At 41.5% G+C, this 20,940-nt stretch overlaps 2 protein-coding genes across 7 annotated transcripts in view; one reads left to right on the top strand and one right to left on the bottom strand.

Annotated features, from left to right (window-relative positions):
* The first annotated feature begins 1,488 nt into the window (after positions 1-1,488).
* Positions 1,489-9,139, top strand: LOC108900573 (cysteine/serine-rich nuclear protein 3). Of its 2 annotated transcripts, none has more exons than XM_051066024.1 (5): positions 1,489-1,895; positions 3,670-3,843; positions 4,280-4,536; positions 4,847-5,143; positions 6,119-9,139. In XM_051066024.1, the coding sequence occupies exons 2-5, from the start codon at positions 3,693-3,695 to the stop codon at positions 7,208-7,210; spliced, it is 1,797 nt and encodes a 598-aa protein (XP_050921981.1). In that variant the 5' UTR covers positions 1,489-1,895; positions 3,670-3,692; the 3' UTR covers positions 7,211-9,139. The 2 variants fall into 2 exon arrangements, with proteins under 2 accessions (XP_050921981.1, XP_050921980.1); XM_051066023.1 differs by having other exon boundaries at positions 4,847-5,158.
* Positions 9,140-11,093: 1,954 nt separating this feature from the next.
* The window catches only part of scn1lab (sodium channel, voltage-gated, type I like, alpha b), a 37,989-nt gene continuing 28,142 nt past the window's right edge, over positions 11,094-20,940 (bottom strand). For all 5 annotated transcript variants that reach the window (XM_018701704.2, XM_018701705.2, XM_051066021.1 and 2 more), the window contains 7 exons: positions 20,708-20,830; positions 19,267-19,542; positions 18,265-18,318; positions 17,948-18,085; positions 16,024-16,128; positions 15,662-15,932; positions 11,094-15,577 (listed from right to left, as the gene is read on the bottom strand). In XM_018701704.2, the coding sequence (XP_018557220.1) occupies positions 14,385-15,577; positions 15,662-15,932; positions 16,024-16,128; positions 17,948-18,085; positions 18,265-18,318; positions 19,267-19,542; positions 20,708-20,830 (2,160 nt within the window). In that variant the 3' untranslated portion in view covers positions 11,094-14,384. The remainder of the gene's footprint in view (positions 15,578-15,661; positions 15,933-16,023; positions 16,129-17,947; positions 18,086-18,264; positions 18,319-19,266; positions 19,543-20,707; positions 20,831-20,940) is intronic.

Here is a 20,940-nt window from a genome sequence, read left to right as displayed (position 1 = left end):
CAAATGAAGTGACTTGCTGTAATAAGAACTGTGTATTGTGTTGATCGTGACAATCTGGGACATGATGTGACTGCTGTGCCTGCACAGCTGGTTCACTCCTGTTGTATGTGTGTTCTCAATATGATCAGAGCATGCAAGCTCACACACTTCCCAACAGCTTCAAGTACTATTTAACAACTTCAGGGTCTTTGTCAGCAAATACTGTATATACTGTAATGTTGGAACTGTCACTTGAATATTTTTATATGCTTTTGGTCTCATGTGTATTGTAATTATCACATATTTTTCTAATTGATTATAAATCTGTTTTTATTATACAGTAGTACGTAGGCTTTATGTTCTTTGTTGTGCTGCTATCTTTCTCAGGATACTATGAAAGAGAGTTGTGATCTCAGTCAGACACTTTTCCTGGTTAAAAATTATAATATATATTACATAAGATTTTATCTCCCATAGCAAATATCATCTACATGCCCTTTGGTAGCTCAGCATTTTCACTGCTCCACTATTCCATAAAACCAAAACACACTCACTAGATATTCAGCCAAAACTGAGTCAAGACTAATATCTCACTTGTTTTAAATGTGTTGTTTTACTGTATAGAAAATCATTATGCCATAGAAATGTATCCTGTAGTGAAAAATTTACATAGCTACAAGACAGAGCCAAAACCTAACTGAGGTAGCTTCACTCTGGATGTGGAGTTAGTGTGTTCTGGCTATTCTTGAAGACAGCCATGAAAGCTAGCTAGCCTTAGCCAACCATAGCTATTGGTAGATAGTGCATCCTCCCTTGTAATCCCTGAAGAATATCTGAAGCAGAATGCAGTATCTGCATTTCTAGTTATTATGTACTGTAGATAAAATACTAAGCATAAAATTAAAGTGTTACACATGCATTTTATCAGCCAGCCTGAAAACTTTAAATCCTTTTCCCCAGATGGTTCTGTAATAGATACCTGCTCCTGTACTTGTGTGTTTTAATCTGTTATACACACATCTTTATTAGTTACTTCCATAATATTTTTCTGCACAAAGGAACAGTGAAAATGATTGATATCCCAGTCATTGTCTCTGTTTCCTCTGATCTATTTCTCTCTACTATCAATTTCAATTTCAAATTAGCTTTATAAAAATAAAGAGAAGGAACAAAGCAGAAACCACATTACATTTGCATCATAAATACCCTGTAAATGTATCAATGAGAGAAATGAAATATAGTGGGGAGTGGGAAACCAGATATCACCTGTGAGGCCAGGCTGTGAAAAGGTGGAGATACTCAGTGTTTCCAAAGCTTAATACCTCATATTTGTGTTAATAATCCTCCTGAAGACTGTGGAAAAGAGGTATTTCACATAGCAGAATCTACACTTTCCACCCCCACCCCATCACATCCACCACCACATCTACAACCCCCCCTCTCCCTCCGCTTCCCCTCCTTTCTCTCTGTGATCTCGAAGGGTTTGCTTCACCTCAGTCAAGCTCCAGCGCTCCAGCCAGCAGCAGCATCGAGCTAACAAGTCTTTGTGAGGAGAGAGAGAGAGAGAGAGAGAGAGAAAGAAAAAGGAAGGGGGGTGCAGAGCAGAGCAGGAGAGAATCAGACTGCGAGAGAGCTGACAGCATGAGCATAGGATGAGGGTGCAAAGGGAAAACGCATAAGATAGATAGACAGAGGCAGAAGTGCTCAGTGCTGCACAATAGTGCCAGAGGCTGCTGGAAAGAGAGAGAGAGAGAGAGAGAGAGAGAGAGAGAGAGAGAGAGAGAGCAGGCATCATGGCAGCGCTCACTGCATCATCACGACACATGGGGATGTTTGGCTGCTGCTGGTGAACACTGTGTGATGCAGAGGAGAGAGTCGAGGACTTCCTGGAAACCAAAGGCAAGACAAGGAAACAGGTCAGTGACGGTCAAACACACTCACAGAGAGCCTTCATGCACAGAGCAGCACAGGTAGAGGGAGATTTAATCACGTCACAGATCGGCGCCGATTTACATTTGTCAATAAGAATTCCCCTGTCAGTATTTGGGATGTGGACATGCATGGGGAGTGGGAGGTTGCGCATGCATGTAGACACGTGAGCAGTCTCATACATGTGTGTGTATGTGTGCGTACATGTGCAGGTTTAGTGCTCTAAATAAGAGCTTGATCAGAAATGTTTAGGTTAAAGCAGCATGGGAAGGCAGCACAGGACACCCTCCAGAATCCAGGAAACACTGCAACACAATATATGACATCAAATATATAGAGAGCTGTTATGTAGTATGATGTGTTCAGTGTTTCTCTGACTATGGATCTTGCTGTTTTTGCTGTTTTTTTTCCTGAAAAGCAAAGAGCTGGAGTGAAGAGCTGAATACCTGGGAGGCTATAGATAGGGGAGAGTAAAGAGAAGGGGGATATTAATAATAAATACTAAAAAAGAGAAGAAGAAATTAAAAATAGGAGTAGTAGAAATGAAGAAAGAAGAAATGAAGAAATTTTGTATAGCAGTAGGTAGTAAGAGAGGGAGAAGGGAGACAAAGCCAGTCGAGAGAGGAAAAGCTTGGCCCAGCATTCAGCTCTGCTGCATATGATGTAATCCTCTCCCAGTCCAAGCAGTCAGCTCAACAATTTTTTACAAATTTGATATTTAAGTATCTACAAAGTACAAACGGCTGGTAAACACACACTTCCCATTATCAGTGATGGTTCTGAAGTGTGAGAGAGAACTTCCAGTGTGTACAAATCACCTCTCATCAGAAGTGTTACTTAACTCTCCACCAATGGGAAAATAGATTATCAGTATATCAAAATCTTAATGAGCTTAACACTTCATTTGACAGAATTGATACTCTACTTTTGAAGCATCCAAAAATATGCCAAGGTCACCAAACAACACATGATGTCAGGTCGCTAAGTTTGGAATAAAACACAGTAAAGTGAGCTCTATTAGGTCATAGTAAAATTTGGTTTGATCTTGCATACATTGCAGAACAAATGCAGTTTTCCAAACACATAAGATCAGTGATTTCACCTTCTCTCAGCCACTTGTGAGGGTTTTTGTTTAATCCTGAATAACAGAGTGGTAGTCCAGCTCATTGTCAGCCTGTGTAATGGATGAAACTGGCTTAACATAAATATTCACTCAACTTAATGATGCATGTGTTTACCTAAGACTGGACCATGCTGCAGGGATATGGAGCTTAAAATAATCTATAATTGCAGCAGCTATACACAATTGTGGATTAAATTCCATTAATCTTCCATGGGCTAGAGTTTTGTTCAGTTTTTAAGGAGGCTGTCTACAGGTATTAGTCGTATTAGTGCTAATTTCATTAACTTTTAATCATGTTTGGAAAAAATATTGGTTTTGAATTTGTTTTTTAAGACATTAACACTGACATTTTATCACCTTTTTAGTTGATATGGCAAATTTGGAAAACATTTGGAGTGATACATGTGTTCACCTGGTAAATATAAATCCAATACTCAATCTTTTTTCCTCTGTTTTTGTTCACCACCTCCTCAGGTAGTTAAATGGTTACAGTATATGTCACATAACTACAATGTTTTAATGGTTCTCATTTTTAGCGGTTTAAGTTTGCTAGCTTGGTCTCAAAAACCTGGAAAAGTAGTCAAAAGGTACCTCTCTGTTAGGACTTTGTAGCATGTTAACTTTGGTCCTTTGTGCAGGTGTGACGAGTGGGAGGAGCCACATGATGAGTGGGATCTTAAAGAGGAAACTTGAGGAGGGTCCGTCCCCTTACCTCTCCCTGCAGGGGTCTGATGATGATGAGGTTTCCTGCAGCGACAGCGGCAACAGCAGCGATAGTCTCAACCATCCCGTCCCCTCCGGACTGCTGGACTGTAAGATCACATTACCACACTGCTCATGTCAGCTGCTGCAGCTACTACACTTTGGAACTGGAGGCACTCAAAATACACTCTTTAGTGTCATTCAGTTGTGATAGTGCATTTTTCTGGTTGAACAGTTCAGAATTTGGAAGAACTAACTAGAATTTTGAATAGGTTTGAGGTTATGTATACCTTACAAACACACTTCATGACAGTATGCACCAACAGTATACAGTTTATCATGTAACGACTTAATTAAACCCATTTTTTGTATGAAAATTTAGCTAATTAGTGGCCATATGTTCCAACAATTCTGAGCATAAAGAGTATAAGTAAAAATTTGTGCTACTGTTAACAGCATGTTGCAGCATTTCCAGTATCCTTTAAAGCACTAATTAAAGTGACGGCCTTTTATCTAAACTGATTCCATTCTCTGTCTCAATCTCAGCTTCCCTCCAGCAGCAGTCGAAGCGACTTCGGGGCCGCAATGTGCACTTTGAGAGCGTGACGGTCTACTACTTCAACCGGCGGCAAGGCTTCACCAGCGTGCCCACGCAGGGTGGCAGCACCCTGGGGATGTCGCCGCGTCACAGTGGGGTGAAGCGCTTCACCCTCAGGGAGTTTGCCATGGAGCAGAAAAGGAGCCACCGCAACATGCTGAAGGATCATCTCAAGGAGGAGAAACTAAATGCCATCAAACTCAGAGTCCGTGGAACAACTGATGCCTCATTTACCTTCAGTGTAGCAAAGTTTCTGGATCATGAGCCTAAAAATGTTCCATATATTAGTTCTTAACCATGATTTTTCCTCCTTGGAAGACTAATTACTATCAAATATTAAAATGGTTACATGGTATGTCATTGCTATTATGTTTTTAAATGAGTGAGGATATGAATAATATACACTGCATGATTTGTAGTCCAGTTTTCCCTACATATAATTATCCTGAGGGACTAAATGTACGTGAAGGCATAAGTTCATGGCCAAATCTTAACTTACTTTTTCTGTCCTCCAGCTGACTAAGAATGGCACCGTCTCATCTGTGGAGGCAGATACCCTGACACTGGATGACATCTCCGAGGATGACCTGGATGTGGACAACACAGAGGTGGACGACTACTTCTTCCTCCAGCCTCTGACTACCAGGAGGCGCCGTGCTCTTCTCCGCGCCTCGGGGGTCCGACGCATCGATGTGGAGGAGAAGCACGAGCTGCGTGCCCTCCGCATGTCCCGGGAGGAGTGTGGGTGCCGCTGCCGTGGGATATGTGACCCAGAGACTTGTGCTTGCAGCCTGGCCGGCATTAAGTGCCAGGTAAATGGAACTGTGGTGAGGCCCATCTATAATACTACAGTGTTGTTCATGTCTGTTTGTGCAGTGCTCAAACTAACATAAAAATTCATCTTCACCAAGAGATCAGCATATGAGCTTTGTTTTACATGCGTGTCCTTATTTGGTCAAAACAGCAATTACCAAAAGTAGGAAATTTAAGTTCTGTTATTTTTCTACCTTTGTGGTTAATTTTTGGTAAGGACTTAAAATGTCTGTACCGGTAATTTGAGTCCTTAAATACAACAGGCACACAGGCAGGTGACTAGCTTGTGGGCCAACGTTAGCTGCTGCATAGTCCCATCTGTGGTTTGAGTGCTCCCTCAGCCACTGCATGACTGTATGTAAGTCCTCATTCGTATCACAGGGTAATATATGAGTGCTGAGGTTATAGGACTACTCGATGCTGTGAGGTCTCACAGCCTGAGTGTGCAGGAGCTGCTGATGACTCAGCATGCGTTGAAATAACTTGAATGAAAAGTTACGTCTGGAAGGAGTCACTGCTTACGTTAGCATACGTCAGCATCCTAGGTGAATAAAAAAAACAGTTTTATCCTCTTTAGCATCCTCCTCATGTGAATCAAATGTCAGTTCGACTTTTCAGAGAGTAGAAAGAACCCCAGTCTTCCATTTTCAAGGGGGTCTTCTGCCGACAGTGTCCTGACAGTTTCTGTGCACACCACTGTTCGTCTTACAGAATGTTCCTGGTCAAAACCTGAGGTTTTAAGGGGCTTGGAAAAGCAGCCTCGTTTCTAGCTTTATGCATTATTGAACTCATCCGCAAGGTTTGGGAGGATTTTTGAAACCAAATGAATGAATTATTTTTATAAACATACAGTAGACTGTATGACATTAATGACACCAACAGTAGATTCAGCCAGCTGTGGTTTGCAGCTGTGTTTTCCTTTTCTGTTACTACTGCCCCACACTTGTGTAGTGAATTATAATTTTTGTCTGCAGGTGGACCGCATGTCCTTTCCTTGTGGCTGCACTAAAGAAGGCTGCAGCAACACCACGGGACGGCTGGAGTTCAACCCGGTCCGGGTGCGCACCCACTTCCTGCACACCATTATGAAGCTGGAGCTGGAGAAGAGCCGCGAGGAGCAGCAGCAGCAGCCGGAGCAGCAGCAGCAGCAGCTTGTAACCAATGGCAACGGTTACCATGGAGACTCCTCCTTGGTCCAGCAGCAGCAGCAGCAGCAGCCGAACCTGCAGTTTCCACTGATGAGTGGCACGCCGCACATTCCCATCATGCACCTCCAGAACACAGGCGACACAGATTCACATCTAGATGAAGAGGAGGAAGAGGAGGAAGAGGAGGAGGAGGAGGAAGAGGAGGATGAGGAAGACGACGAGGATGATGAGGCATATGAGGAAGATGAGGACGGCAGCAGCGTTTGCAGCGGGCTGTCGGACTGCAGCACACACAGCTTAGAAACAATCGACCCTGAGGACGGAGAGGAGGATGAGGAGGATGAAGAAGATGATGAGGAGGAGGAAGAGGAGGAAGAGGAGGAAGATTGGGATTGTTCATTACACGGAACAAGTCCTCCGCCTTACTCTGTTCCACTTCCTTCTGTGCTGAGTTACTCTAACACCACGCTCATGAGCCTCAGTAACCCCTTCCACAACACTCCCTCCATGCAGCATTATCAGATAGACAGCTCTGTAAATGACACTCCTGCTTTTCTCAGTGAAAATGTCACTGTTACTCCCACGCTGCCCACAGTAGAGTCTGCATTAGAGTCAGAAATAAACACAGAACTCCACTGCCGAACATTCCCCGACCCCACGGAGTCCCTGGCGCTCCAAACTTGCTCACATGTAGACCCCCGTGAGACTCACGCTGCGCCTGCCGGTGCGGCCGACGAACAGCCGCTCTCCACAGACTCCCAGAACAATCCAGACGACAGTGACTCACAGACTGGGGCTTCAGCTGGGTCTGTGGAGCAGACAGGAGAGGAAGTGAGAGAGCCATTACAGGGGCAGCTGCAAATGCAAGGAGCTTTGCCTGATGAAAAGACAGACACCTCTTGCTCAGAGTGTGTCTGATGATTCAAATGCTTTAGAGAGGGATCAGTTGTTATTTGGAAATCTTTATTCAAGAATTGTGACCTTCAACCGTCAGAGTTTGATTTATTCTTGATAAGTGCACTTCCAATGAAGACAGATTTTAACACAGAAGGCTCAAAGAGGTGATCTAATTTTATCTCATTTTGTCTCTAAACCTTTTCAAAATTATTGGTTTAGATAAATTACTATAGAACTATAACGTTGTCACTGATACAGATCAATAAAACGGTGTTTCTGTGGGTTACTTGTAACTACACGGAGTATCATTTTTGCCCTGTTATAGTCTTTGATTAGCATGTTTTCTGGTTGTGACTGGCATCTATGACAAATCTATAAGATTCTGAGGTGCTTGTATTGTTTCACTATTTTCCATTGTGCTGGTGTCTCATTATTGCTGCTAATCGTTCTTAAATGCCTGTCTGTATAGCATGTGTTCATTTTACCTAAGCTGTTCCAAGTCTCATACAAACTGTAAAATGATAAATGATGTCACCGGCAACACACTGACATGCATATAAATGATGACCAACATAATTCATTTATAATTCATGCAACCAGTCTTTTTTGTTTCTCTTTTGTGCCCTCTTTTTAGCCATGCTAGCATTGTAGCAAAATCTTTGGTCCAGCAAGTATTGGATGGACTGCTTTAAATTTGGCACATACATTTATGTTCCCCACAGAGGGAATTTGAGTAACATTAGACATCCCTTGAAGTAGCTATAAAGTAGCTAGCTGACTAGCTCCTGTCAGCTTTACACGGCTTTTTAGCATTTTTATTTTTTCTTTACAGCCCACATTTTTACTGCCCTCATAGCATTAGCTGCAGCAGGCACATTTTAGCAAAAAAGCTCTGAAAAATTCATTGTATGCTAGCACGGTTAGCAACCTGCTTGTGAAGAAAGTGGAGCATTTAGCAGCTAAAGAGCCAGATATTTCCCTCAGGGGCTAGTGAAGACCAAAACAGAGCTAAAAGGAGAGTGAATGTGGACACAAATACAACTAAAAATGAATGCTAACGCTACTTCTATCTGCTGGTTGTGTCAATAGCTTGCTGTTAGCTAACACATTAGCAATTTAAACTTAAAATGTGATTTCAGTATTGTGTACGCAGCTTACAAATTGAACTATTCATCCAGAACCATCACTGCGTCATAATTTCACTTTGTCCAATACTTACGACATTCCCATGTACATTCATTTAGCACTAATTAGCAAATGTTAATACTTACATGCTAAATAGGGAGAGTACGCAGTCTGCTGAACATCAGCACGTTAGCATTGTCATTGTGACGATATTAGCAAACGGACATTAGCATTTAACCCCCTGCTTCAACCTTGTCACGTTTAAAAAGGAAATGATACTGTAATGTGAAATGCTGCTAATACGATACCAACAAAGTATTCAGTTAAAGCACAGAGTAACAAGTCATGCTAAACCTAGCTGTCGTTGACACAGTTCATCTCTCATTTTTAGGGACAACATGACAATGTTGCTCTGCCAGTAATTTCTCATTCTAACATCTTTCCTGTTTCTTTTGTCTTTCTTTTCTCTCAAACATCACATTCACCACCTCTTTGGTGTTAAGCTCATCTATGTGCCAACACACTTATTAAGACAAAGAAAAACATTTGTCTGTGCATGTTATTTATCATTTTACAGTTTTGTGAACAATGTGATAAAACTGCACTTTCTCCAGGTTTCAGAGGAGATCAGGCTTGTGTCAGAGTAATTACCTTTGTCTCTCAATACTGCCAACAAATGGGGGCCAAATGTTCTTATGTTTTTAAAACAACTGTACATTTCCATGAGAGCGTGAATAAAAAGGTTTTTAACATCCATCTCACTTTAAAGGTGGTTAATTAATTGCGTTGGTGCTTACAGACCTGAAGATTAAACTGCAGCATTTTTAAGATGCAGATAAGAAAATGAAACGTGATCATTTTTGTGATCAGATAAAATTCACACATACTGTGAATTTCTCAGTGTTTTATTCTTTTTTTTACCAGCAGATGGCATCTGTTGCTCAACATCTGACTTCATGTCGCTGGCCACTGACATCTTCAAACATGAGGGGGTTAAATCATTTTTTTCTTTCCTGACGTCAGTAAATTTGTTGAGTACGTGTTTTCTGCCTCAGGACAATCTGTGACATTGGTTTTGCTCTGAACATCTGTCCTCTGTCAGTAAACAAACATCTTAACTTAAATCAGTTTCTTCCCCACAAACCTACAAAATGTGCATAGAAGTGGATCTGCAGGGATATGTTGACGTCAACACACACCTGTATTATCCACTTGGAGGATGATCTGTCCAACTGCTGTGTCACCCTGCTGTCCCATCCTCATTTACACTCCACCGGTGCTTCCAATTTGACTTTGTTGCACCCTGCAGCCTCTAGAGAGCACTCCTGAGTTAACCATGCTGTCTCTGGCTGAGGCAGGGCTCAGACAGGGGCAAGAGGAAGCTCTGTGTTCCCACCACATTGGCCAGCCTATTCATGTATAGAAATATTTTCATGGCTCATTACATAACCATACAACAAACAGGCTCTGCGGCAGGTGCTGGGCACAATAGAGACTAAACATACATTGAGTAGTCCTTTCTGATTCTTTAACAAAGATGCTCAAATTGTACAGTGTGGGCTGTACCTTGGATTTCATTGGAACAGAAGGTCATCAACTGACCTCTCCCTTTTCTTATATAATCAGACCGGTAAGGTGTGTGTCCACTGTGGGGGGGCTGGAGCAGGGAATGCCTGCCTGTTTTTGTTTTTTTTTTTTTTTTCTGCCAGCAAAGTATTGTGGGTAAGCAAGCTTAGAGACGCTGCTGATCAATCACAGACAGGGGAGCTGTGATGTTAGGTTGCCAGGCAACAGGAAGGGCGAAACAGGCACAGGAGCAGCACGGCGTTCGGAGGTGGTGGTGGGGCTGCTGGGCGGGGGGTAGTCTCAGCTTTTTCACCTCCGTCTATCCCAGCACCACCTTCTCCTCGTACGTGTCTGTCTGGTTCACTGAGTCTGCATAATGTGGACAAGACACTGAGACTAAATACTGAGTGTGACGTGCGACAGCCTTATCTGAAGAAAACACTTAGTATGTTAATTACTGAATATATTAAAATGCTAATATATAGCGCATTTAAAGGACAAATAGTTCCTTTAGCAAATTCTAACACCATGTGCCATTCACTCATGGCTCTCAAAACACAAATCTGTATTTGAGCTTGAGGGTTTATTGTTTGACAAAAATAATGAACTCAAGCTCCACTTACTGTCTTCCTTCCAGAGCTTTGAGCCACATCTTATGGCTTTTCATCAGCAAATGAAGATTGTTCATGGAACTTTATAACTTTATTACTTACTACATCTCCATGAGTTTTACACCCATGGAAGAAGGCTGTAAGATGGGACTAAAAGCTCCAGAAATCTAGTAAGTGGACTTTGAGTAATTCTATTTCCTAGTAAACACTCAAGCTCAACATGGCTTTATGAGTTTTAAATCTGTTTGTAACAATTTGACACCATAGGATCATAATTTGCCAGTTTGAATAATATTAAAGTAAATTTAAATTATATAAGCACTGTAATACACAGAACTTTTCCAGGTGTGCCATATATCATTTAATAATTATGTTTATACCCCATTCACACCATTAGGGGATAATTACTTTGTTTTCAATAGAAGAACTTAAAGCAATTATGTTTTGCCCTGGAAGTCCCAGCTGTCTATATTCAATTACAATCTATATTCACTATCCATCATCTCAGCAATCTGTTTAAACCTCATTGAATATGCTGAGCCTCTTACCTTTTTCCATCATGTCCCCAGCACCTCAGAATGAATGCATCCTGCATGCAAAAATACGCTTCCCAAAATAGGTTTTATTTTGGAAATCTAGATTTTGTGTTTTGTTGCCACATCTTTGGTTATAACAAAAAAAATGTCACTTGTCACATTTTGCAAATTGATACATAGTTAAGTGTAACATGTACTTGAACCACATGAATGATCCTGTTCAACCAAAGTTCCCGCCATGTCAAGCAATCATACTTCAGCTTCAGATCACAGACCAAAGAGCAGATGTCACTCACAGAAAAAAAAAAAAAAAAAAAACCAACCTGTTGAGTCACTGAACAAAGAAAAGGCTGGAAAGGAAATGGAGAAAATAAACAAGCACTTACAAAAAATATGTCTTTTATTCTTTTGGCTTTGAAATTATATTACCATATGAGCGGACAGTAGTCACTTCTTGCATGCAGTTCACTAAAACACTACAAGCGCAATGAGAGATGGCTACTGATTGCTTCATGGTTTGTATCTACAGATATGGGGACCATACATGTGTTTCATCATGTGTTACAGTGCAGAAAGGAAAAGAACAGTTCTAGAAAAAATGTAAATCAAATCTGAGGACTGGAAAAATGGACTCATATCTACAGTAAAAATGTTATTTATATCAGTAGAACATAAGCAACCCGCAGACCCCAGTTGCACACGAACACACACTCGCTCACATAAAGAGAGATGCTTACATTCTCACAGTCTCCCTTTCTTACAAATACGCACATAGACGTACAAATACAGACACACTCAGACTCCCTCTCTCACACACACTTACATGTATGACGGCCACACGTGGTATTACATAGCAGTGGGGATAAAAAGTGCTCTTACATCAAATGTAAGTGTGATGCATACTGTGGGCCCAAACAGCTATATTATTTACAAACCAAACCACTACATTAAAACCACTCGCTTCTCAATTTAATCCGAGAACAACATGAATGTCATAAAAACATTTGTGATATTTTAACCTTTAAATGTGATATATTGTCATGTTCTAGTGTAAGAGCAGTTAGAAAGACTGACATTTTCTTTTCAGTATATTTCATTACTTAAGATATTTTCTTTACAAGAGCTCTGGGAAATGTGAGGAAGAGGAGGGATAGAGGATAGAGTTGAGGACAACGAATGCATTAGAAGAGACACAGCAATACGACAGCAGATGAACGAGTAGATTTGAAGTGTCACCTTAAGGAAATTTTGACATTTTGGGAAATATTCTTATTAACCTTGTTGTCAAGAGTGAGCTGAGACGACTGATACCATTCTCATGAGTATTCATTGGCTAACCCTGGAGCAACAGCCTGGAGTCGCTTAGCTTAGCAGAATAGAATCTATTTTATAACACGTTTAACAAAGCTTGACTAAAAACAGCTCATGAATCAAAGACTGAAATCTATCATCTTATTAACATTGGAATTTAGCTGGTGTTAAGAAATACTCCTTAAGGAGCTACAATGTGTGTGCCAGGTACAGGTGAAGCGGTTAGCTGGAAATAGGGAAAAAATTAGCTTGACTCTGTACAAAGCTTATCAGTATGCGAGTGTTTACATGGAACTATGCAGCAATGACAGGATGCATGTGTCCACAGACCTTATCAAGCAGATAAGCCAATGTGATTAAGCTACTGCTAACACTTTCATGGTAAGCTAACATTACCACAAATGTATTAAATAGCATATGGAATGGAAGAGTTGAAGATTTTAATTAATTAATTACATTTACACAACAATGGTATTTGTACTGGCTACCCTGGTTACCTTGTCTAGATGTAAGAAAACACTCAGGAAGCCGTCAAAATTGAGCACAATTTAATCGATAAGATTAAACATTGTCCGAAAAAAAGAGCTGCTTGAGAACATTAGTCACATTCTTAAATGACCAAATTGGATTTTAAATGCCACTGAAATGTGTGGCACTTTGCATTGTGCATTAGTCTGCTAAATGTGGCTAGCATTAGCATTACGCATTGCTCCGGTCAAGTGGCTATATGCCAGTTTATTCTGGACACAGCCTACACAGCTTACTTTCATTCTCTAGATCAAGATATTGCCCAACTGCAGTGGTTTGAGGACATGCCATCTGTCCCAGTGTCCACCTTGCTGGTTTACAACATCCATGCAATAGTGCTGGCTTGTGGCTGCGTAACATTTTAGACAGTTTTGTACATACAACAACAGCATTGTACATGAATAAAATATCAATAACTAATTTAACCGACTAGTATTTCCGGTGCTGACTCATGTCACTTGTTTAGTTGAGTAACTGTAACACATCCCTAACAGGGGCTAGCAGCTTTATTGCTGCGCTCTGGAATGAGTCAGGCTAGCTGTTTTCCCTTTTGTCTCTAGCCTTCACTCTCAGTTAAGCTAACGGTCTCCAGGCATGAGAGAGATATCAATCTTCTCATGGAACTCTCAGCAAAAAAGCAATTGTGCATATTTCCCAAAATGTCAAACAATTCCTTTTAATGTATCTCATTCCTTCAGCTTGCATACATTCAGCTTCTCTGTATTTAGAGACTTGTAGTTTCTATTGAAATGGGGAGATGGCAGTGTGGATAGAAGCACAATACAGATCTGAACAATCACTGATGGCACACCAGTGAATACAATGTACTTGTCCATTGTACATCAGTGGTATGTTTGTTGTCTCAGCTTTGTATACTGTATGAACCAAGAGCATTCTGGCACTGACCCTGCACTGTACGAGTTTCAGATGGTTGTTGTAGTTTCCAGCATTGACTTTGTCTGCCCTTGGTGATTTTACAACAGTGAAAGCAGTGGACACATTCTCACGATAATGACACAAAAAGTAGAAAACATTCTTCCTCATAAAAAAAGAAACCTCGTAACGAAAAGAAATGAACAACAACAACAAAAAATAAAAACAAAAACAAAACTGCAGAGTACTTGTTAAGTGATACAGCGATTGTTAAATTCAAGACACTGGATTTATAGTAGTAGCAGCAGCACTAGCTACAGACAACTTAACAGTACACTCAAGTGTGTCAGATAGTAACAACAACCAATAGGAAAATCACAAGCGTTTTGCAGAGAGGCTTTTTCATTTTCCAATCAATCTCTGGCAGTGTCTGCTGGATAATTTGTTTCCACATCTTCCCACTCAGAAGACCCCATGTATTCATCAATGCCATAACCGCACTCTGATTTTAGGCCTACCTGGCATAGTATTCCTCAACTCTTAATCAGCACACAAGCGTACATCTATCTACCCCCCTTAGAAGCTGTAAACAAATTTCCCTCATGTCTCTGATGCATTTTGTTTTTTTGTTCCTTTTTAAAAAGTCTATTTCTTTCGGTCTTTCAAGTCCTTCACTTTGTTTTCTTTTTCTCTGTTTTCTTTCTCATATTTGTCCTTGTCTGATTTCGTCACACTATTGTAGGAGGGTGGGGAGGCTGTAGAGGGAGTCATGTCCGTTTTGTCTGAGGTGGAGTTCTCATTGAATTTGCTGATGACCATCACGTCCTTGTCAGGGTCGCGGATACCCTCCTTCAGCTGCTCCTTGTAGAGGGCGGAGGCCTTCTTCATGGCCAGACGGATCATGTAGCGGCGGAAGGCCCTCTGAATGACTATGGCCGACATGTCCTCTTGTTTGCGGCGGAGGGTGGTGGTGATGGGCTCGTAAGACACCTTAGAGGGGTTAGAGGCCATGAAGCGCTCCTCCATCTGCCCGCGTAACACGTCCATCTCGCCGCCTTCGCCCAACACTCGCTTGGTGAAGGCAAACAGGATGTCAAGGCAGTGGATGCGCTCGCCACTCACCATGGGCAGGTCCATGGAGATGAGCTGGATCATATTAGGCTTGGGCATCCGCAGCGGTGGGTCTAGAGCATCTGCAAAGTCAGAAAGCTTGCTGTACTCCATGAACTGAGTGGCGTCTGGATCAAAACGCTCCCACACTTCATAGAACATCTCAAAGTCATCCTCACTCAGTGGCTCAGCGCTCTCCTCAGTAGCCACGCTGAAGTTCTCCAGGATAACGGCAATGTACATGTTGACCACAATGAGGAAGCAGATGATGATGTAGCTGACAAAGAAGAAGATGCCCACTGACGGGTTGCCACAGTTGCCTTTGTAGGAGTTGCCTGGGTGCTCCATCTGGCTGTCACAGTCAGGCTCCCTCTTGTTCAGTATGGGTGCCAGCAGGCCGTCCCACCCAGCTGAGGTGGTAATCTGAAACAAACAGATCATACTGTTCCCAAAGGTCTCAAAATTGAACATGTCATCGATTCCTGCCTCACGTTTGACGTAGGCAAAGTTGGACATGCCAAAGATGGCGTATATGAACATGACCAGAAAGAGGAGGAGGCCAATGTTGAAAAGGGCAGGAAGTGACATCATCAAGGCAAAGAGAAGCGTCCGGATGCCCTTGGCACCTTTGATAAGACGGAGGATGCGGCCTATCCTGGCCAGACGGATCACTCGGAACAGGGTTGGGGACACAAAGTATTTCTCGATAACTTCAGATAGAAACATACCTGCAAAAGCAAAAAACCACATTAAGCACACAATTTCACCCCACTTCTACTGGAAAGCTAAGACACATGAGAACATCTCCTTACCTACGATGGAAAGGATCACCACCACAAAGTCAAATATATTCCAGCCAATGGTGAAGTAATAGTGACGCAGGGAGATCATCTTGAGCACACACTCCCCAGTGAAGAGCACAATGAAGACCAGGTTGATCCAGTAAAGGATTTTGTCCATCTCTGGCGTCTGGTCGTCTGTCTCCACCATCATGGTCACCATGTTAAGGCAGATGAGGATCATGATCACGATGTCAAAAGCCTGCTTTGTGATGCAGTCAAACACGCAGCCTTGAAATGCATTCTGAGGGGAAAAGATGAAGCATTAGATATACTACACCTCCACTTGTGGTCCTTTAGTTTGAACTGACAACATGGAGTGTGTGGAGTCTTACTGTTGGCCGAGGTATAGGTTTTTGTGGTTTCTTGGAACCCAGCTTCTTCATGGCATTGTAGTATTTCTTCTGTTCTTCTGTCATGAAGATGTCCTGACCTCCAAAGTAAAGAGGGCACAACAAGACTTGGTTATAACCATGTACTATCATTTTAAAAAGCAATGTGAACAACAGAGTAAGCACCACATGTATGGACCAAGTGCACTAGATCTTATACATATCTCAGTTTTGTATTTGATGAAATTGTGTATGGTATTGAGTATCAAGACCCATTTAAACATGACGCCTTCATTAGAGCAGGTATAAGCATTTCTATTTAACCTTATTTGTGAAGTGAGGGGTGGATCTTCCTGCAGGTGTACAGGTGAAGCTCTTCTGTCAGTTGCTCAACACAGAGAGCTTCTTTTTTATTGATCTGAGATTAAATATGTTTAAATATTGTTTCAGATCATTTATCAGAGATATGATATGAATTCCCCTCTCTATATCATACAGGCACACATCACACTCTCAGTGCTGCTCACTGAGTGTATGATACATGACTGGAGGGAAGACTGGTGTCAACACTGAACAACCATCTGTGTGATGCTGTGGCTGTGGGGCTGCTGAACCACACCAACTGATACAGTGTCTCAGTCAGTCAGTCAAGTCAGACCTGCCAGCACGCAGCAAACACAGTGCAAACCCCCTCCCCCGTCTCTCTGCCTCTCATCCTCCTCCCCCCCTGCTCCGTCTCTTGGGCGTTGCCAATCCTATTTGTTAGTGCTTGGTTGAATGGAGGGCAGATTTCCAGACTACATTCACTGTGACACTGCATGGGTATATGTGTGTGTGCAGGCAGGGTGTTTCTCAGTGACTCATGCACCCTCAGTAATCCTTGGCAGCGGCAGGTCTTCACCGTGCTCCAGATAATCATTATTCTGTAGCTCAGTTCTTTCTTTAACGCAGCTGTGGGTCTGCTTTGGCTAAATCTGTGCTTCAGTTGCTTTGTACCCAGGCTCTGTATGTGGTTGGCACACTGTGGCATAGAACTGGTACCTGTTGGTGTTCCTTTGCAACAACATAGCAGTGCAGAACCAAGGCTGAGAGTGTCAATATTAACATCAGCTAGCTGGATGGACAAACAACAACATTTTGCCTGGGATTTTATCTCTTTCATCTCAAATTAATACAATCCGTTTGAATTTTGTCTCTACTTATTACAATGTGCATACAATTGTTACATACATGATAGCACGTTATAATAACTGTCTTAAATCTCTTAGGCATGAGTAGCTACACTGTTTCAAGACAGTAACATACCTTTGTCGTATGTCATTCCCTCTCTCTCCCCCCTTATTTCTGTCAGCTCTCTAATACGCAGTGAGTAGCTCCTCCATTTTGTACATCAACAGCAGATTCAAAAAATGTTTTAAGGATCCAAACAGGAATGTTTTTAAGAAGGCACAGGAATCTGTGGTAATTTAATAAGTTTGATAAAGCCTAACACAAAAAGGGCAAATACACTGTCTGATCTAAGGATGATATAACATCTGGGGTGTAGTGTTGAAAGTCAGTGTAAATTACAATTAAAAGGTTTGTGTTTTGAATATTGAGAAACAAAGCCATGGATTTGGGACACAGCTTATGATATTATATTAAGATATTATCTCTGGTTATGGCAAGTGAAGCCATGGCAGTCGACTGAATAATGTGCAGATTCTGCTTCAGTCTGCCTGTCCTGTAGCTATATGTGCAAGACACACAAACAGCAGGAGCAGATGAATTAGTGAATGATCTTTGAGTCTCTGCTCTGTCTGTGCTCAAGCAGTTTATTAAAGTAGATGTCCATTCTCTACTTGAAGAATTTGATCAGTGACTGTGACCAGTATTTATCTGTTAAGTTTTCATGATGTGATAGAGAATGTTACGAAATGCAACTTATCTTTTTCTTCTGCTGGTTGAAGTTGTCGATGATGACACCAATGAACAGGTTGAGGGTGAAGAAGGAGCCAAAGATGATGAAGATGACAAAGTAGAGGTACATGTACAGGTTCACCTCATATTTCGGCTGGTCTTCCAACTGGAACAAGCAAGATAAATGTAAAATGTTACCAGCTCTCATAACCCTTGATAAAGAAAGAGAAATTAGCTGATTCTACAACTGGTCATGTAACCAGACATAAAAGTTAAGTAAATGGATACATTTCACTCTGTGAAAGCAGACTTGTAAATCCCTCTGTTAACCACGTAGAGACTTACATCTCGAGAATCCACGGCTGCATACATGATGTCCATCCAGCCCTTAAATGTTGCCTAAGGGCAGAGAAATAAGGAAAGAGACAGTCTTAAAATCTGGATGGTGGCAGTGAAGGGTCATCTCCCAAAAGTCAAGCTCTGCCACTTGACTGTTACTTAAAGAAATGAGGATTGTTGTTTCTCTCCTTATTGGTAGCTCATTATGACAATTATACACAACGTTATTGATTATGGGAATGCAGCATTGTCACTGGGGGAAAAAATTACCTCATATATTACATTACCAGCTATCTCTAGTAACAGTGGATGTCATGACAGCTGCAAGAACTGGAAGATATAGCCAGATATTAAAGAGTGGATGACAGGCGTTGCCTTATGTGAATGTATATTTAACAGGCTGAACGTTGTCAAGGGCCAATATATGAAAAGCATTGTGTGACAGGAAACATCTCAGATTCTGTATTTGTATTTGTATTAATTTCAAAGGATAGCAGGGCTGCGACATGGACAGACATTTTCATATTGTTTAAGTGTACTTTCCAAGACTGGATGTTCCTATTCACATGATTTGCCCCACCTGTATAGAGCTCATACAATAAAAATGGGTGAGGCTGAAAGTGGATTTGGACAGCTGAAGAAAAGATTACATATTCTCCACAGAGAGACGCACCCACCCACAGCACCCAGAGGGTTTGTCACATCATTGCTGTATGAGTCTGTGTAAGATGCAGCATTGTTTTATACGGCTTAAGTCAAATAATCTAGTATTTTATTTTGTTTTTATATCTACTTTTTAAGTCACATGAGTGTCTCTGTTTCTCTAAAGTGCATCTATATACAAATGTAAAACAATATTATGAGACTTCAGCTTCACTGTGTATTCATTTTCACGTGTCAGTTAAATTAGTTATCTGCATATTATCTGCTATTATCAGTCTATTATCTGCATAGACTGACTTTTTTGGCAAACTGTCTTCTGTCTAATGTCACTAAGGTTAAACTCACCACTTGCAGCAGAGCCAGATAGCCGGCCCCGACGTTGTCAAAGTTGATTTTGACATTCTTCCAGCGGGCGCTGTCGTTGACCAAGTTCAGGCAGTCACTCTTGTTGTTGACGATGCTGATGGGGAAGATCTCGTCTGTGGTGGTGTTGACACAGTAATAGTACTTCCCTGCAAACAGGTTGACGCCCATGATGCTGAAGATGAGCCAGAAGATGAGGCAGACCAACAGCACGTTCATGATGGAGGGGATGGCCCCCAGCAGCGCGTTCACCACAACCTGGAGAGATTGAAGCACACACAGAAACTCAGCACTCTCCTGCTGCTCAAAGGGAGGTCTCTGCTTGCCAAAATAGAAAGGTCTGAAGTGGCCATTACAATCATCTAATCACTTAACTGTCCTTAAACAGGATATGTGGTACACTTTGATTTGATTGATGCTTTCAGAACTAGAGCCAACTGATTAAAAATGTACAGTGTTCCTATATTATTCAAAGCTGTATCTAATATTTTATGTGTGCACACATAAAGCTCTTACCACCATACATATCTACAAAGAGAATTTAACAACATGACAGTTGGAAAGAAGAAGGTGGATAGGTGAAAAAGTTAACATTTGATAGGTAAAAAAGCAAAACAGAAAAAAACCTTAGAGAGGCGGGATGAAGTCACAACATTTTGTTTGACTGTAAATGAAAAAGACACACAACAAAGAAAAAAATTACAGGTCAAAGGCACCACACAAGCAACAGCTATATACAGTAATCCATTGACACAATGTGAAGAAAGTCATGCAGATAGAAGAAGTTCAGTGTTGAATTGCAAGGAAAAGATAACTTTACAGAAGTTGTAATAAGCATGCAGTCTTACAGTCGGGCCTCTTAACGAGCTAAAACCATTTCACAACATTTTTGTCTGCCATATCTGACATCAAACTTTAACCCAGAAGAATATGACATGCTAAATATTATACTGTGGAGGAACTTTCCACAGGGCAAGCAGACACTGAGAATGTGTCTCTATAGCTTTAAAGACACAATCAAAATAAAAGTAATGTGACTAGAAAAGCACATGTGAAAAAATTCATGGGTTAGCTGAAAGCAGCTGGAAAAGGCCTTCCTTCATTGGGTTAAAATTCAGACAAAACCTTGCTTAGCATAAAAACTACGAGGGGGAAAAACCCCAGAACCAGGTTCGGGGTTTGGTAGCCATCTGCCTCGGATTGAGAAAATATGAAGTTGTATCAATTTTGTCTATTAGCTCTCAGCAAGAAAGGGAACTGAATATTTCAAGCATGCAGAGTTAATGTAAGAGCAAAGTGAGAATAAAATTAACACAAACTACTCTAAGAAGCTGGACACACATAAAATGCTTTCAGCTTGCCCTTGAACAATCATCATTTACAAGTGGTTTTCCTGTCACTGTCCTGTCCCTCATGTCCTTACCCTCATGCCCTCAAACCGAGACAGAGCCCTCAGGGGCCGGAGGGCTCGCAGTGTCCTCAGAGATTTGATAGCACTAAGCTCAGAGTAGCCCAGAGCATTGGCTACAAGGCTGACCAGGGACACCTGAGAGAGAGGTAATGTCAGAGACAAGTGGGGTGAAAGGTGAGACATGAAAAAGGCTTCTGTGCTAAGTGCAAGTCTAGGTGTTTGAACAAGATGGTTCATTTGCCATT

The sequence above is a fragment of the Lates calcarifer genome, linkage group LG7_2 (genome assembly GCF_001640805.2).
Source record: "Lates calcarifer isolate ASB-BC8 linkage group LG7_2, TLL_Latcal_v3, whole genome shotgun sequence".
NCBI classification, from domain to species: Eukaryota; Metazoa; Chordata; class Actinopteri; family Centropomidae; genus Lates; species Lates calcarifer.
The sequence above is the reverse complement of the archived record's forward strand: the minus strand, read 5'-3'. Positions and strand labels throughout refer to the sequence as shown.